The 18,553-nt window shown below is 45.4% G+C and overlaps 1 protein-coding gene across 6 annotated transcripts in view; it reads right to left on the reverse strand.

Annotated features, from left to right (window-relative positions):
• SLX4 (SLX4 structure-specific endonuclease subunit) overlaps positions 1–13,947 on the reverse strand; it is a 29,264-nt gene extending 15,317 nt beyond the window's left edge. For 3 of the 6 annotated variants that reach the window (XM_048321265.1, XM_048321264.1, XM_048321259.1), the window contains exons 1-7: positions 8,784–8,940; positions 8,597–8,699; positions 6,175–6,887; positions 5,092–5,331; positions 4,146–4,320; positions 2,240–2,455; positions 1,079–1,293 (exon numbers count right to left, since the gene is read on the reverse strand). In XM_048321265.1, coding sequence (XP_048177222.1) covers positions 1,079–1,293; positions 2,240–2,455; positions 4,146–4,320; positions 5,092–5,331; positions 6,175–6,541 — 1,213 coding nt within the window. In that variant the 5' untranslated portion in view covers positions 6,542–6,887; positions 8,597–8,699; positions 8,784–8,940. Of the gene's footprint in view, positions 1–1,078; positions 1,294–2,239; positions 2,456–4,145; positions 4,321–5,091; positions 5,332–6,174; positions 6,888–8,596; positions 8,700–8,783; positions 8,941–10,659; positions 10,917–13,438; positions 13,462–13,873 lie in introns of those variants that run through there. The other 3 variants (XM_048321260.1, XM_048321261.1, XM_048321263.1) reach the window with 3 other exon arrangements.
• Positions 13,948–18,553: the final 4,606 nt, after the last annotated feature.

The raw sequence follows: 18,553 nt of genomic DNA on the forward strand, positions 1-18,553 counted from the left end.
GGAAGAAGCAGTACAGGGCTGGACTCCGCGGTGGCAGCGAATTCTCCCCGCGGTAGCAGCAACTCGACCGTTCCCCTCCGATGCCGAGAACGAGCCAGGAGCTGAGCCCAGCCCCTCACCCCCCAGCCAAAATCTCGGGTATCTCTGCCCTTCCCAAGAGAAAAGCCCTCAGCTAAGATAGTAGCCAGCTGCACCCTTCCTTCCACCCTGGCCACTTCTTTTGTCTCTTAAGTACCGGTCCTTATCATGTCTTAGGCAACAGATGGGACAAAATTCCCTGAAAGAAAAAGGAAAAAAGAAAAATCCTAACCTCCAACACTGTATGGCAGTGCTGCACAACAAAGGGAGGAAAAACCACCAACACACCTATGAAGGAATCCTTATCTTGTGTTCTGGTCATGGATGACATCAAACCACAGCTCACACAAACACTAGGCAGCCTTCATTAGGAAATCCTGTGTCTTACTACCTTTGCCTTACTGATGCCCAACCCCAGATCCAACTGGGAGTACCTATGGGCAGGAGGAGACCTGAGCAGGGTTATGAAGAGTCAAATCTCCCCTCTGTACAGCTCTCAACCCTCTCCCTTGGCAGTTGTCTGCCTTTCTAAGCCCTTCTGCACTCTGACATAGCGAGGCACCTGCTCAGCAGCATGTACTGGACATACACGGCACTGCAGAAAGGACAAAATTATAAGAGATAACACTGAAAAAGCTGCATTAATCCAGGCTGCAGCAGGAAGAATAGGAAAAAATCTACTGCAGGAGAAATAACAATCATATTTTCATGTTATTTCTCCTCACTTCCACAGTTTACAAGAAACAACAGCTGAAGACTATTTTACAGATTCAAAATAACAAACCAGTGAAAAAAAGCACAAGATTCCCAAAACCATGGACATCCTGCAGCCGTTCTTAACTGCATGTGGATACTGCATATTGTTGAAGCTCTGACAGCTTAAATAAACCAGAAACAGGGCTGTCATCCCTCCTGTATCCAACAGGGAAGTTTTGGTGGAGAGCAGCCACGTTACTCCTGCATAACACAGCCTCAGACACTAACTTGCTGTAACACATACCTGATCCTGGCTTCCATTTGATTGGGAAAGCAGCCACCGGTTTCACATTTGTAACTGATTTTGCTTGTTCCTGCTTTTCTTGCTCCAACAGAGAGCGTGACATTGCCATGGCAACCTGCAAATCTTCATCCTTAAGCTCCATTTTGGCCCTCTTCTGTGTTTTCCTCAAGTCCTCATTGGAGGGGCCTTTCCGCTTTGCCCTGCTGGGCTGATTGCTGAAATCCAAGAATGCAGCAGGAAGCCCCAGTTAATGTGACTGGATCAGAGACAACAAACACTGAGCACTCCAGAGCAGCTGCTCCATTTACTCAGAGAGATTCCCATGTCAAGCATAATAAGAAGCATTCAGTACTTTCTTTCCTAGCAGAGAGCAAATGATTTCTCATCATTCATGGAACTTAGAGTAATTTAGAGAAGTCTTATTTTGGGATGTAAGCATCTGCTATCTCTACCTTGAATGATTTTTTCTACCAAAAGGGAACAAACAAGTTGAAGCAGGAGAAAACCAGATCACCAGAAAATGCTTTCCCATCCCTCTGCTTCCACAGGAACAGGCAATGGTCCTTCCTTGGCACAAAAGGACTTCATGAGCTCCTCTACAAATTCACTCAGGCACCACTTGCTGCACTCTGAAGATTCTGCTCAAATCCAAGCGAGCAGCTCTGTACCAAGCACATTGCAAAACACCACACCTGCTTCTACTTTGGCTCAGGGTGAAAGGACATTCCCAGGACAGCCATGAGCTGAGGAGCTGAAGCTGTCCTGGCACCACAGATCCCAAGGAAGGCTCCACACTCCTACTCTGTGGTTTGCTCAGTAAGCTCAAACACACCATTTTGCTTTACTGAGCGACTGCCTCACAGACTAGAAACCATTCTGACAAACCACTGGAAGGTTATTTACTCCCCATTTTGCTCTTGCCTGCTGGCTTTTAAAGTCATCCACCACCTGACCTCTTCTGAGGGAAATTAAGATTATTTCTCCAACTGACCGTCACATCCTCCTCACCTGGTACTGGGCCATGGCTCTACATGACCTGCTCTGAGCTCAGGGCTTGCCCAGTGTGTGAGTCAGCCTTGCATTTACTGTTCATCCCCACCTCCAACATCTCTCAGGCCAAAGTAAGCAACAAGCATCTTTTTTTTTTTCCTACCAGCTTACCTGGGACACTGAAGAGCTGCATCACCAAGCGTGGCCACCTGCAACTGCACTGCCTGAAGAAGCAGATTAGGAGGCACATCCATCTCCACAGCACAGCGCTTCAGGTGACTGACTCGGCTCTGTGAGGTTTGGAACTGCTTCCCACAGATGGGACATTCAGGGACCACTGGTTTGCTGGAGGATGACATCTGTGCTTCTTCCATCTCATCCAGACACCTGGGAGACAATGGCAAAGCTTACCTATGGAGATTTTAAAGGGTCCGTGCTAGGACTTAAGTCATTAATATAATAATAATAATAACAACAACAAAAATAATAATAATAAAAAGCACAATCACTTCTAATACCAGTAACAGCCATGGACATCCACTAAAGAAACAAGCATTATGTGGCCATGTTGTGATGAACACAACAGGGAACAGTTACACAGAGATAATGGTCTCAGAGGCATATTAAAAACGTATTGCTCAAAGGCAAGTGCAGTGAATAACTTTAGAATCAGAGAATGCCACAATGGTTTGGGTTGGAAAGGACCTTAAAGGCCATCTTGATCCACCCCCCCTTCCATGGGCAGGGACACTTTCCACCAGACCAGGTTACTCCAGCCTTGCCTTGAACACCTCTAGGAATAAGGACTCCACAGCCCCTCTTGAACAACACACTTCATGTGTGTCCATCACCTAATCCCTCTTCCTGCACTCATTCAAACATTCCACCTAATTTATAAACCCCTGTCAACAGAAAAGGGAGCAGCTGAATTGACACCACACTCCAGAGTGCAGCATGATGAACTTCAAATAATTTCCGGCAGGCCATAACTATGGAAAAATTTGTACTTGTTCTCTTTCTGTTCTCTCCAAAGAGATTCAGGGTGTGAAATCCTGGATCTGCAGGACCTATTACAGAAGTCACTCCCTGATTAGGTAATGACACACACAGGGCTGTGCTAAGAGACCATTCAGCACTGGTGATTACTGGTGTGTCGGTGCATCTATCCACCCACAGCTTCACTCTTGGGATGAAGGCTGCTATCAAAAAATCCCTGGCTAATATAACCTTGTAATCTCAATATATGATTACATGTTTATAGTTCAGAAAGCCTGACTTTCCAAAAAGCATTTCTAGCTGTCAAACACTGTCACTGTTTTACAGCTTCTATCCTCTCAAGCAGCACAAAATGGCTGAAAACAGAAACAACAGTAACACCTGGAAAGCTGCAGGTGCAAACAAGCCTGATCAATGGCAGCCACTCGGTAACATGATGTAGGACTGGACAATTTACATCACTCCTGCCTTCTGGAAGTGCTTGAATTAAGAATTTACAATCATTCAAATGTGTTGTTTCTGATACTTTGTCAACAGAAGAGCACAGAGTTTTAATTTCCAAAGAGCTGTCTGTACATAATATATTGTGTTTGATATTTACCACTAAGGAAATGGTTAAATGAAGGGCAGTAATTTCAATTGAGTCATCTCTCTGAGTAGTGTCACATTTCCCTCAGAAAACAGCTAAAATACAGTGACATACTGGATGTCCTTCGATGAATTTTAGCAAAACAGAGCAAAGACTTTGTTGGCTGAAATCAGTAGATCTCAAAATTTGCATTAGGGACTCATCACTAATGGAATCATTAAGGTTAGAAAAGACCTTTAAGATCACCAAGTTCCTTTACAATGGCAGCTCCTCTGCCACACTGCTGATGAAAGCAGATTTGGCCTGGCCACACACATGCAGAAGCCCTGCAGGGCAAGACAATCAGCCTCTGCTTTCACATTAAAATGATTTGTTAATTCAAGCCATAAAGGTCAAGGCCATTAAGCAGAATCCCACATTCTTCCATGGCTGGGCTGAGTGAGGAGTCCATGGGGGACTGGACAGAAAAGACAGATCTGGCTGGTGCTTCACCTGTTGACGTGCTGCTCCCGTAGCAGCGTGTTCATGGCTGTGAGATCCTTCTGGCAGATCTGACAGAAGAACAAGCCTGCATCCTCCAGGCTTGCCAGGGCTTCGTCCTTGGATTCCTGCTGAAGAGCCAAAGCCAGAGCACTGTCGTGTTCCACAGATGGGAGATGGTGGGTATCTGGCAAAGAAGGCAGAAATGATCTAAGATGGAAAACTAAATCCTTATGGAAGGTGAGAAACTGTTACACTTGTCATTATTAGCTTATTAAACTAGACATACAAAAATTAATGGCAAGCTTTCTCTTGCATCTTCACACCTGATCTCTCACCAGGAAAGGTACAACCTGCTCCTTTCCAACACTCCAAGACTGTACCAGCCCAGGAGCAGGAGGTGACAATTTGCTCACAGTGCATCACATGTCAGGGACAGTGAAGGGACAGTTTTGGCTGAAGTTTCTGGGGAGAATATGGAATTTTATACATAAAATGTATAACACAGCAGATTTTCATGTCCATACAGAACCAACAGGGACTTGATCTATAAAGAACCAACCACAGTAAAATTGCCGTGAATTAAATTTATCAACACAGAACATATCACCTTAGAGAGTGCCTGGAGATGTACCAAAGATGGAGGATACCTAGGAGCTGCCTAACACTGTCCCAAGGGAAGGATGATCACATTCACTGATACTGTTAGAATTTCAACCTGTTTCCAAAAGACAATTATTCTTCTAGAATTTACATGAGGTTAGCTCAGCCTTAGAGAAGAGTAGGGAAAAAAGTATGGATAATCCTTTAACAATGTTTTCTCAGGGATCTGGAGTGATTTGCACCAAGCCACTAGGCCAGCCAGGAACAAAGCCCTGGGATCCAGGACTGCTCCTCAGGCAACCATTCTCACCAGCCACTCATTCTGCACACACCAGAGCCAAGAGGAGAAACATACCATCCTCAGGAGGGTTCTGCTCCTGGCTCCTGGCAGGGAAATCCCCGCTGGCTGCAGCCTTTGGCACGCTCCCATCCAAGCTGTGTTTCAGCTGCTCAGGTGCCACCCTCTTGAACTGCTGCATTCTCTCCACCACCAGCTCTGCCACCCGCACCTTTGGGGTGGGTGAAGAGCAGGTTCCTGGAGGAGTAGCGGGAAGGAGGGGTAAGGCAGTCTGGGAACAGCCACTCAGAGGATTTGCTAGAGGGGGAGAAAACACCAGTTTTACCAGGTGGCTTTAAACACACACTGAGAGCTGCTGGGAGGCCCTTCCCCGACAGCAGCCTGGGCCAGGCCCAGTTCTGCACAGCCATTCTTAGAGAAGTGAACAATTTGTGTAACTATTACAGGACTTTATACCCGATAACCACAATAACAACATCCAGCTTCTGTGCTGCAGAGGTGTTTAGATACCTTTGTATCCTTTTTACAGGGAGGAATATTAAGGAAGTCTTGCATGAAGGTCTCCAGCAGGGACATGGAAGGCAGTCCCACAGCCCTGCTCTCCCAGCATTCCAACCACACAATGTCCCAATCCTGACTGACCTAATTTATCAGTACAAGGACTTCCATCACTGGTGACTGCATTCTGGTCATCATGTTTAACAGCTACTGAAGGACTAATCCTTTATGAACTAATCCAATACCTTTCCTAACTCATTCATGGTTTTTTTTACCCTTGACAACATCCAGTGACAATATGTCACCATACAATGAAGCATTGAGTAAAAAAGGACCACACTATACTCGGAGCTTGCTTCAAGATGATCTGAGAGTGTTTTTCTCAGCTCTGATACTGCAAAAATCAGTGAATAATGACTGGCCAAGAAATCACATTGTGCTGAGGCTTCACCTTACTGAGGGACATCTTCTGCCTGCCTGCAGCACAGAACACACTCCTAGATCAAACCCCTGTAAGGGGCAAGCCTGCTTCCAACAGTGCTACTGTGTCCCCTCCAGATGGATTTCTCAAGACCTTCACTGAGCTACAGAGTCCTTTCAGTCCTTGCCTATCTTCTGTTTGAACTATTTCAGTTCACTCACCTGTCAGAGGCCTCTGGCTACACTCAGTGCTCTCTGTGCTCAGCTGGCTGGCAGGGAGAGGGCTCCTTGCTCCATCTCCCTGTGCAGTCTCACCACTGCAGGCTGCAGCATCGCCATCTTCTTCTTGTACCAACGTTTGATCCTTCGGACCCAAATCTTGAGGCAAGTTTATCTCCTTCACTGCTGGTAAGTGATGATGGGTTTGGCTCTTAGCAGCAGCTTTGCCTCTTCTTAATTTGCTTCGTGTTGTGGTGCTCTTTGGCCAGTCCTGAACTCTCTTTGTTGCCTCAGCATCCCCAGCCTTTTTCTTTGCCCTACTCAAAATGTTTGCCCACAATTCCTTAAAATCATTGTCCTGTTCATCCATTGGCTTTCCAGTAACACTGTGGCCTAAGAACACTGTGAGGACTGGAGGGCAGGGGGAAACACCAGAATCAGTTCAGATTTGCATCAGCCCTTCCAGCACCTCAGAGATGTCCATTCTCCAGGCTCCAATGAGGTCACCAGACAGAGTGGGCACTTCCAACAGTTCATTCTTCCACAGTTAATTCACATTCAGCAAAGCATGTTTTCTCTCCAAGGACCTCACCTGCTTTCACAAGCTGGTTCTTCAGAAGACTCTGGACCATAAGTTAGGCACCTCAGTTGGTGCAGAGCATGTGTAAGATCATCGTGATAAGCTACAGAGCTTCAGAGAGACATTTATGAAAGCCCTTAAACAGAGAAACAAAAGCAGGTGGTCATGCAGGATGGTACAGGCAGATGCACTGTGGGACAAGGTGTAAATTGCTGAAGGAGAAGAGAATTTGCATGAAATACTAAGATTAGAAACAGCACATATTGACCCCAAACACTGTCCCTGTAATCGTACTACAGATATGCCCAAGCCACGCTAGCAAAGGAGAGGAAAGATTTTAAAACAGGTATCTGATATGGGGTAGGCTTTTGTCTTGGAGCTCTGGATTTTTGTTATACACAGCTCTGTCCTTTTGTTATACACATTCCTACTTACATAGCACAAGACCAGCAAATGCAGCAGGAAAAACCCCCATCCTTCAGCTCAAGCAGTGACTCTGGAGTGTTAAACTCTGCTTTGAGACACTACAGTTCCAGAGAGGAGAGGCCAACCTCATTTTGAGAAGTAAATTAATGGAGTTGTGGCATTTCAGAAGGGGTTTTAGGACAAGTCAGAGAATGATTCCATTAAACATGTTCAGCTTTTCTCTCCTCTTGTCTTCCACAGTTGCTCACTCAGGATTAGCCCTCCTGCTCCTGCTGAATTCTTCCCCTGAGTACTCAATAAACCATGACACTGACCATGTTTCACAGACTGCTGTCACACACACGAGGTAAACAGACTAAATAAATAGCATTTTTAAACGAATTTCTTAATCTTTTCAGCTGCAGCAAGAACAGCAGTACTAGGCAGGGATTACCTGGAACAGCGCTGGGTACAATATCCAGATGGAAATGCCATCAACTCTCAGGCAACATTAAAACTAGAGCTCTATTCTTACATGTTTTCATTGTCCTCTTCTTCCTAGTCCTGAGTTCATGATGGTGCTGGCTATTTTACCAGGGGTTTTATATTCCTCCCAAAACTACTTCTTTCAAACCTAAACCAGAGTGTTTCACTTGGAATGGCAGCAGCTATAGTCCAGTTACTCCAGTAAAGCTCTGGACACAGAAAGACTCAAAAAGCAGGAAAAACACATGGGAGATTGTTTTCTCAAATGGCTTGGCTGCAGACATGAGAGGCTGAGGAATGCTGGTTACACACTTCCATGGGTCAGCCTTTCCTATAAGCAATTACAGATGTTAATGGATTTATTTATTTTAAACTCAGGCTCCCAGACCTGCAGAAGATTCTGCTGTGAATCTTGGAGTAATTTTCTCTTAGGGAGAAATCAAAGTTCATAAATTTACTTTTCCTGGACAGAACACTGGTGTAATTATAACTGTAAATTGACCTTTTTCTTTTAAGGAGGAGACAGCATGTGGAGAAGTCCCAAATCTTAACATCCTACATGGCTTTAAATGCCTCAGACACAGCTGTACTGCTGGATTATTTATGGTGAGTTCCTGATATTAAACTGCGAAACAGATCAGCACTTTTCCATTTGCTATCAATGTTCAGTGTCCCAGGCAGATCAGATCAGACACACCTATGATGCAAAACTAAGAATTTATCTATATTACTCCTCCCTGTCCAGACCTGCATTTACAGGTTCCTGATCTATTCAACATCTCAATATTTCTGAAGCTGCTGCTATTGCTGCCCCTAACAACCAGCTTTGGCACCAGTCTATTGAGCGCAAAAGGTAATGGCTTTGAAAATCATTTCTGTCAGTATAATATTCAATTCATTTTGGAAGATCTTAAAACTCAACAAATCACAAATAAAATAATTAGCAGCACTTACCTATTCACTGAGATGCCAAATCTATAGCCCAGCTGTGCCTTTCAAGTAAACGTGGATCAGCAAAATGGTACAAAGCAGGACCAGTAAGAATGAAAGACAGAACCTGGAAAATGGAGGGAAAAGCATTGATTTAGTGTATTTTGTCCTGACTGCTCTTGATTATCGTTTCTACCAGTTCAACAGGTACCTGATGGGAGCCTACAAAAAAGATGGAGAGGGACTTTGGACAAGGGCCTGGAGTGACAGGACAAGGGGCAATGGCTTCCTACTGCCAGGGAGTAGGATTAGATGGGATATGGGGAAGAAAATCTTTCCCTGTGAGGGTGGTGAGGCCCTGGCACAGGTTGCCCTATCCCTGGAAGTGTTCAAGACCAGGTTGGACAGGACTTGGAGCAAGCTGGGATAGTGGAAGGTGTCCCTGCCCAAGGCAGGGGGGTGGAACTGGATGATCTTTCAAGTCTCTTCCAACTCAAATAATTCTGTGATTTTATGATTTAAAAATATGCACCTATTACATGCCTTGTATTTACTGCCTTGTAATTACTTAGTTAAATCATAAAACCCTTAAAAAAACCCAAACAGGTAAAAGATCTGTTATCCTCCCACTTTTCAGAGCAGCCTCTCTTTTAACCCCTGAAAGCGTTTTTCCACCAGCAGTCCAGTTTGACATTCTCTCTTCTGAGCTCTCAAATACACAACATTTGGGCCTGCTCACTTGCTGCTTTACACTGTCTGTCTGTTCCAGGAACAATTCTCCTGCCATTTCAGTCTCCAAGAATATGTCATCACCGTGGCTACAACAGTCCATCAGCACTAGGCAGGCCTCAACAACTTGCACACAGCAGATACCTTCTCCCCTCCCGAGCACCACAGTGGTGCCTCAGGACATCTCCTCCTCAATTCCTCATCTTTAAAGAAAAATTCACTTTATACTTTCAAAACCAGGAAAGTGCCTTGGAAGCAATCTCTTGTATTTCTCAAGAAATGCTAAGGGAAATGGGATTATTTAACACTAGAAAGTGAGGCAACAACAAAACCTGAATTATTGTCTGTAGTCCCCAGCACAGGAAGGACATGGACCTGCTGGAGTGAGTCCAAAGGAGGCCACCTTTCTCCCCCACCCCCACCTTCACCTCAGTCTTCAGAAATTAGCTAATTGCCAGGGCCTGGATGACCCCGGACCGCTAATTATGGAGTGCTGGCAGCAGCAGGATGATGGGATGCACCATGTTGGGTTGGCATTAGAAGTTTCATCACCACCTTCTCCTTTTGTGGAAGCTGCAGCCAAAGATAGGAGGGTTAGTGACAAAACTTCCAGTCAAGCCAGACCAAATACTGCGAAAGGAAAGAATTTCTGCAGTGTTTTTTCTGGCAACCACACCAGAAGGAGGTCCCTAGGGATTCTTCCAGACCAAATCCTGTTACAAAAAACCTTCCTACAGGTTCCTGATGGAGAAGAACCTACTTGTCAACGGTGTGACTTCCGAAAAAGCACATTATCTTCCATCCTTTCAGGGATTCTTCACTAGAGCCTGTTCTCTGCAGGTTCCTGCACTAACCAACACCTTTACCACTACTTTACAAAGACATGACACTGCATCTGTACAGTGTCTCTGTGCTTGCAGAAGTGCAAAAACTTTAACACTGAGGACAGCAGGGCTTGTTCTGTGAGGAGAGAACAAATCTAAGTGCAAAACAGGAATCCAAAGAAGGTACAATTTTCTTGTTCTGGTCTCTGCCAGCTTCCCTGTGCCAGAAAAGGGTAACAAAACCAGATGTGGAAAATAGGAAATGAGAAATTAATTCAAGTCTCTATAAGCAAGGGAATGATAGGTAGGAAAATCATACTGAGATTCCAAGGAGCAATCTTAGCAGGGATCAGCATCCGTGTCTATCTGGCACCACCCACTTCCCTACCTGATATCCCTTCAGTCCTCACATCTCTGTCCAGAGCTACACCTCCCCCTGCCAGCACCCTGTTCATACGGCAAAACACTTCAAAGCATTTCACAGCCACTAAAAAAATAATCACAATCCAGACAGAATTTTAAATCATTACTTACACAACAAAGTGCCCCTCTACCAACACGTCCTCAGAATAGAAAATTCACTCTATACCTCCTCTGGAAGGATAAAGGGGAAGTGCAGAGACAAATAAAAACTAACGGTCACTCAGGTGCAAATACTCCTGGTTGTATGCAAACACAGTAACACATAAATCACAAAGAGAAGCAGCTGGTGATGAAAACATCAAATTGGTTTGACTGATAACAACAACAAGCTATTAATTTTAAGAGAATAATAAAATTGATGTTAAGGACTGAAGAAAAACATTTTGGTAGAGGCCCTAAAAGTCAATAAAGAACAATACTTAATAAAAACTCAGTTGGTTTTCAGAGAAAGAAAAATAATCAGAGTGATAATAAAAACCAAGATGTAAAATAATATCATGGTGATGGAACTGGATTCTGAATACAAATAAAGAATATAAACAATGCAATGTATTAAAAGCAGGAGGTAAAATTACCTTGTCAGAAAAAGTTAAGGACTTTCAAAAAAAATCTTTTTTGGTGTACATGAAAACCAAGAAAAAAAACCTACCAAGGCCACTACATCAAACCGTGGAACTGTTAATCCTGCAAATACTAAATATTTCTATAATATTCATCCCCTGATGATGCTGGAAAGCAGCCCAGTTTAGGAGCAATGCAAAGCACATTGAAAAGCAGCTGCTGAAGGTGTTTCTGTCAACAGAATCGGACCATTTGCAAGCAGAAGTCACTGTGATTTTTCAAAAAGGACAATTAGGGAAGTAAACACCCATCTTGCAGACTGAGCTCAACACCAAGCTGATAAAGAAATGGCTTATATGGGAATTGATGAACACAGAGGAATCATAAAATTAAGCCAAATCAACACAGTTTATAAAAATCCAGACCTACACTCAGCTAATACCTATTTGATGAGAGCTCTCTGTGTTATCAGAGGGGTAATTTTCCTATAAACTACTAAAGGAGTATCAAGGGACAAAATGATTAATTAAAATCCTACAAAATCAATACAAGACATTTAAAATTATTAAAATGTAGCTAGGTAAGTTTCAAAATGAAGCTGCAAACAGCTGTCATTGAGCACTTACGTTTCTAGTGCCACTCCACAGAGATTAACTCGCTGCCTGTCCTGTTTTTCTGTTCTTTACTCAGGAAATGAGCTGGGAGAGACACCAACCAGCAGGATCAAGCTGTCAAAAAAGGGAACCATTGGACAGCCCATCATTCTTCCAAACCACAATGTGGCCTCTTCCCAGGTGCCTGACTCCACCCCAACAGGGATAATTGTGACCATGTCAACCAATTCTGTTATTTTGTAGATCAAGAACAGAGCAGTCAGTGATACTTGTGGCAAGAAAATGAAATGAATAATTAATGAAAAAGTGAAAATAAAGAGAAAGACGCTCCCATGTTGAATATTCAAGCCATTCCTTTCCAAGATGACAGTGTTATTCTGAAGGGCACATTCACTTAAAACAAGGTCAGTCCTACTGATTTTTTCCCAAAAATCCTGTCTTCTTATTTGTGACTATGTTGAAGCCAAATATAAAGTGAAATTAAACAAAGTATCTTGATTTCTCTAAAATAGGAAGATGCTCCCTTTGAAAAGGTAACCAAACTCATCACAGATTTCTTCAGGTGATCTGATAATGCACCTTTTACACTAACACTTCATTAATTTGTAACAATGAATAACTTGCTCTCTTCTCAGCTAAAATCACACACAAGAGCTACAGTGAACCCCACAACACTCTGCATGTAATGAAAATTGACCCAGCGGGAAAAGCAAAAGGGCAAAAGAACTTGAGGTCCATTTTCCATTTTCTTCCAAATGTAAAGCTTATGGTAACAATTCTTTCACCTTCTGTTTCCAGTTTGCCTCTGACACACCCGTACTGGTGTCCAGATAACTGTTCTAATCCAAGCACCAAAATCAAAGGGGAAAGGAGGGACCAGGAAAGAGATGAAGAACAGGATTTTAAGCGGATACAAAAGCCGAGCATATAAGGGCCTCTTTGTGTAGACAAAACAGGGGCTGTACCCAATCTGTGATTTTTGAGAGTTCATACAGAGCCAACAGACTGAGCAACAGCCAATGTCACTGCCTTTGGACTTTACTGGAGTCAAACTGGTTTTGCCCAGCTGTAATTCTGGCTTTATCTAAAACCTGCATGGTTAAAATAAACACCTGTGTGTCTGCAGGTTCAGGGACCAAGTGTTGTCAGTAAAGCAGCTGACACTGCCTCCCTTCAAGGCAGGCCCACACCACAGAATCACGGAATGGTTGGGGCTGGAAGACACCTTAAGGCTCATCTCATTCCCACCCCCTGCCATGGGCAGGGACAACTTCCACTATCCCAGACTGCTCCAAGCCCCATCCAGCCTGGCCTTGGACTCTTCCAGGGATCCAGGAGCAGCCACAGCTTCTCTGGGCACCCTGTGCCAGGGCCTCCCCACCCTCACAGGGAACAATTCCTTCCCAATATCCCCTTTAACCCTGCCCTCTGCCAGTGGTGAGCCATCCCCCCTTGTGCTGTGGCTCCAGGCTCTTGTCCAGAGTCCTTCTTCGCCCTTCTGAATATGCTGCTCCTTGTGCCCCTGAGCCTGGAAACAACAGATAAAATTCCACGTTGCTTCATGAAGCAGAGACAAATGCATCAGAATTGCTTTCCCTGGTAACACTGCTAGAAAGAAGTTTGCTTTGAAGCTGAACACGTTAAACGTCTTCAACGAATCCTACCAGCTGGCAGTGGAGCAGCTGTTTAAAACTCTAACACCCTCGTCTCCTTACCCTGAACAACTCTGCCTCTGCTGTATGCCTGAATTTCTGCCTTTGATGCTACACTAACACCAAAGATGGAGCTTCATCTTTCAGCACCGTTTGTCCCCAGCTGCTGTCCGGGGCTGAGCTCCAGCCGGCCCCGCGCGGGCCCCGAGGGCTGCGGCCTGGGCTCCCCTCAGCCCCACACAGGGTCCGCGCCTCACGCGATGACGTCACGGATGACGCAACGCCGCTGACGCAATACCAGTGACGGAAATCCTGGGACGAGGCCAGCCCCCGGGTCCAACGCCATCGCCTCCCCGCCACCAGGTGGCGCCGCGTCGCGCTGACAGCGCCGGCGTCATGACGTCGCTCCTGCCCGCCCGCCGCCCTTGTGCTTCTTTCCCGCCCGCCCACCCCAGCCCGGGCAGGTCCCGCCGCCGCGGCCCTGCCGTGCCCACCGACCTGTCCGCCGCGGCCCGGGCTGGCGGCCCTGCCCGCGCCCCACCGCCACGGCGGGGAGCCCCGGTGCGCGGCCGGAGCGCATGCGCGGGGCGCCAGCCGTGTCGCTCGGTTCGCTGCGGGCGCGGTGCGCATGCGCAGGCCCGGCCGGCGGGACATTGACAGGGCCCTCACGCTGCCCACGCATGCGCAGGGGTTCCCGCCACCGGTTGTCACAGGGACCGTTCCCGCCCGCCCTCCATCTTCTCATTCCCCTCATGGGCTCGGGGGGCTCCTCCGGTCCCGTTGGCGGAGCCGAGGGGTCTGAGCGCTGTTGCTCCTCGCCCCGAGAGAACAGCCTGAGCCTCTCCCCGACCGGGCGGCGGCGCCTCCTGAGGCGAACCTGGGACGAAGCGGGCGGGCCGCGGCCACCAGGGGCGGCCGCGCACCGGGGAAAGCGGCGGCGGCCCGGCCACCGCTTCCCGCCTCACGGCCCCCGTGAGCCCGGCCCCGGCCGGGGGGGGACGTAAAGTAAAAACAAGGAGGGCGTTTGGTCAAGGCCTCGGCACTGCCTGTCACTGAGGCGAATAGCCAGAACACCACCGAAAGAGGATAGCATATGGCACAGCACGGCTCGTTTGTATTTTTAAGGTGTTGGGAGTATATAGAAATCTATCTATGTAGCTATAAAAATATAAATGTAAGTTGTAAATAGGGACAGAAATACACAGCACCTGCTTGTGATCACGGAACTGCCGTTTCAAATCACTCGTCTTCACCTTAAAACCTTAAGCACACTTGTGCTGGCTATGCAGCTGCAGCTGAAACCCGTTACAATTGTAATGTTTCGGGGTTATAATCAATGCTGTGCTGCTCATACGGAAATTGATGCAAACAGTGAAATTTCACGGTGAGCAGTGGCACAGCTCAAGCTTTTCCCAAGCTTTTCTGTCAAAAGAGCATTGCCTTTTTATTTTGTACTTTTTTCTGCCTGGAGTTGAGCAGGAAAACAAGTGCTCTTTTCCTACTACATTTAGCTCTGGCTCAGGGTCCTCATAATGAGTATCACCTTGAAGTCAGGATCAACACTCATTTGCTCCAAATCATTAGCTAATTATGGCCAAAGGTTTGCAGGTGTAAAATTACCTGAGATGGGGTGGGAGGGTTCGTACACTGGGTCTGCATTTTGAATACATGATTGAAATCAGGATTTCAGTGTTGAAATCAGGACTTCTTTCTCAATGCTTAGTCTGGCTGTGGCAAGAACCAAAATCGCTCCTGAGAAACACTTCGTAACAGGCCAAGAGGCAGAGGAGAGAGGTTTAGTGGTACACAGAACACACTGGAGCTTCAAAAACATCAAGACAGGCACTTCACTAGTAACTAGAAATCAGTTCTAATGGTGAACAATATGATGTCTCCTTTACACGTAACATTTTCCCATAATTACATCCCAATCCATAATTTGGCATCACCAAAAGAACCTGACACTGTTATGGCATTGCCTGTTTGGAAACCTTAAGAAAAAAGAATCAACTACAACTTTTAGAATGAAATAAGCTCTTGAGGCACTGTGAGTTTTCATTTCCAGCAAAGCAATTCGGTTTTTAATCCATTCAAACAATTTTAGTTGGAAAACCCTTGAATTTTAAGCAAAGAATGGCTATTTTGGCAGAACTGAGGGGTGGTATTTTCTGCAGTGAATCTCCTCAGGAGATGCAACATGACCCTGTCAGTGCAAAACTGATGTAAAGAAATCCTTTGGTTTGTGTCTTTCAACACTTCTGCTGGTTTATTCAAGTTCTTGCTCAAATTTCTGCACTGATGGGAATTAGGAGCCCTCCGAAGAAAATCCTGCAAGAACTTGCAAGTGCCCATTGCACAGACTGAAAATACTCCTGTTCGTACCAAGACACAGGAACTACGCCAGGGCACAGGAACATCTTGTTGCACAATGCCCTAAACTGAACTCAAAAGCACTCAAAAGCACTCAAAAGCCAAAGGAATTGTGGTATTCCAAGTGAAGATGGATCCAAAGGCACTGGCACATAATGGTCCATCCTGGCTACCAAATGGGCATCTATTTCACAGGAGTTTTCAAGGCCATTCCTTGAAAGGGAGCAAGGATGTGGTTCTCTGGTCACTATTTGTACCCAGCATCAGCTGGAGGATGCAGCCACAGTGACAGGTAGAGCAAGGAGAAGCAGCCCTCCCAAAATCAGGCAGCTGATCTGAGGCAGACTGGACTTCCACTCCCAATTTTTTAACAATTCACTTTTCCTCCTCCCCAGGGAACTGCTCTGTAGCAGATATGGCTCAGGGCTCTAGTGTTTTAGGCACTAGCATGAAAATATTGGCTTAATTTAACATGTACTCACCCCTGAATTATGACTCTGTAGATGCAGGCAGGTCCCTGAAATAGCAACACTTTGGATACACGCTGTGAGAGGCAGGATATTTACTGTCACACTGTGGCTTTGGGTTGTCTCTGCAGAAAACAACGATTATGGGACTTGTGAACATTATTGCCGACATGAAAAGGTTTTTAAAATAACTGTTTGAATTCGCTGTGCAGTGGGATTTATAGTAAATATGATTACCTACATATCTGTGAATATACAAATTACATATTATACAGAATGTACATATTTATCCCCAGTGTGCTGGAGTCAGCATTGCTCAAAATTCCTGTTTCACTTTCTGCTCAGTTTAAGAACAGATTCCCTGCTTTCTGTTAAGACTTGTAATACTGGTGGCTCTTTGGCATCTTCAGATTAACTTTTTTATGCTTTTCATACAAATTTATTCAATTCAGGTCAGCAGTGATCAGAGAAGCAGCCACTGAGGCCAATTCCAATGAGGAAAGTTTGGGTTTGCTTTAATTTATTGTGTTAATCTTCCTTCTCAAGGACTTTGGCCATGCTGGATGACAGAGTTCAGTGCAAACTCAGCAGACTTGAAAGGGCCAAACAAAGAAAAATGCAGCATTTTCCTCAAGAGCAGTTTGGTTTGTTTTCCTCCCAAGTGTGAATTTTGGGATGGTACAGGCCACTATATCCATCTCCTCTTATAAGCCTGCCAGCAAAACAAGCGTGTTTCCATTCAATTACTCACATGGCACAAGTTTGAGTGGTATAAACCAAAATTCATCTGGTTCTCCTGGGAAGTGAAATGAATTGTCATTTCCAAGAAGAATCACCCTCATTCAGTCAGTGCACTGGGCATTAAAGAATCTCTAAACACATTAAAAATACAGTTCCCAACTAAAAGACCTAATCCCTGTCCTTTGATTTCCTGAAGCATGATGCAAGATAACTTTGAACACTTGTTTTTCAAACTAACTGCTGAACTACTTGAGACAGAACAAGTCCAGAGATCGAGAGGTGTCAGTGAAACAAAACTCCAGCTGAATCTCCCTCTGCCTCCTGCCACAGCTCTGACTTCCCGGGTTTCTAAGGATTTAGTGTGGCACAGTTCCATGAAGGACTGGTTTATTGACTTAGTTCTGGACTGGGTTTTAACCCGTTACCCCTCGTTTACTTGATTCTCTGAAATCCCAGGAATTTTTGAACCCAGGAGTTACTGGGAAACCACATGATCTCAGTGGGTAAGGTTTGGGCAGATGGGATCTTCCCAGAACTGCCCTGGGAAGAACTTTCAACTGAGCAGGGTGTTGGGCAGAGCCTCCTGAAGGTGCTGTAAGTTTGTGTTTACTGCCTCATCCAAATCCAGCAGGTACTTGTCTTCATGCCTCTGGATCTTGGAGGGGTATGTTTCACTTTGTGCTGGGATTCTGGAGTCCTGTGCTGTGTCCCTAATGCAGATTCACTGTGTCTCTTAAGGAAAAGCTCCATGCAGACCTTATTTGTACAATAAGAATAATTCTGACTGACTTCACAAGAGCAAGAGGATTAATTAATAACTGCAGACATGCTAAACATTATTAATGGCCCCAAGTTTTCTTCTCTTGGAAACAGTGGCCATTTTTTCCCATAATGTTTTAAACAGTTGCTGCTCAAGGAGCTTAGATTGCAGATTCCTGGCTTGCGGTTTGTCCATAAATCACAGACCTGGAGCCTACCCAAGACACTCTCGATGGTCTCAGCAGGAAGTCTGGACAAGAGAAAACTGTTCTCAGTCTGGCCCCGTGAACCACTTTATGGCCAGTCCAGTTTCAACGTCCCACACCAGACGTGAGAGGGATTCTGTCCAAGTTTAAAAGCACGAGGTCTCTGGAATGTCCTTTCAAACTGGATTTCACTCCCCATAAATATTTTCTGTCTTCTGCCCTGGAGGATATAGGTTTGACTTCACAGCTGATGAGCCTGGGCAGAGCAGGAGAGGAGGCCATGCTGTTTATCACCAATGGTTTTTCAGCACACAAAGTTTAACTTGTAGAGAAAAGTGAACAACTCCCCCCTACAAAACCCCAGGAACTTAACACAAGATAAAGTCAGGCAGCTGTAAGTAAAATCCCAGAAAAAAATCAAATCCAGTAGATCAATTTTCTGCACAAAGCAGCATTGCTTACAGCTAGGAAACTATTTACCAAAGAGCCTCTGTTGCCTTTTCAGACACAGAATCATTATCCAGAGACCAGCTTTAGAGCAACTTGCCTGTGTTCCTGTCAGCACTTCAGTTTGTGTTCATCAACGTCATGCCATCCATCCACCTTTTCCCACGAGAATCTGCTCTGTTAGCCAG

This window comes from Corvus hawaiiensis, chromosome 16 (genome assembly GCF_020740725.1).
Source record: "Corvus hawaiiensis isolate bCorHaw1 chromosome 16, bCorHaw1.pri.cur, whole genome shotgun sequence".
Taxonomy (NCBI): domain Eukaryota; kingdom Metazoa; phylum Chordata; class Aves; order Passeriformes; family Corvidae; genus Corvus; species Corvus hawaiiensis.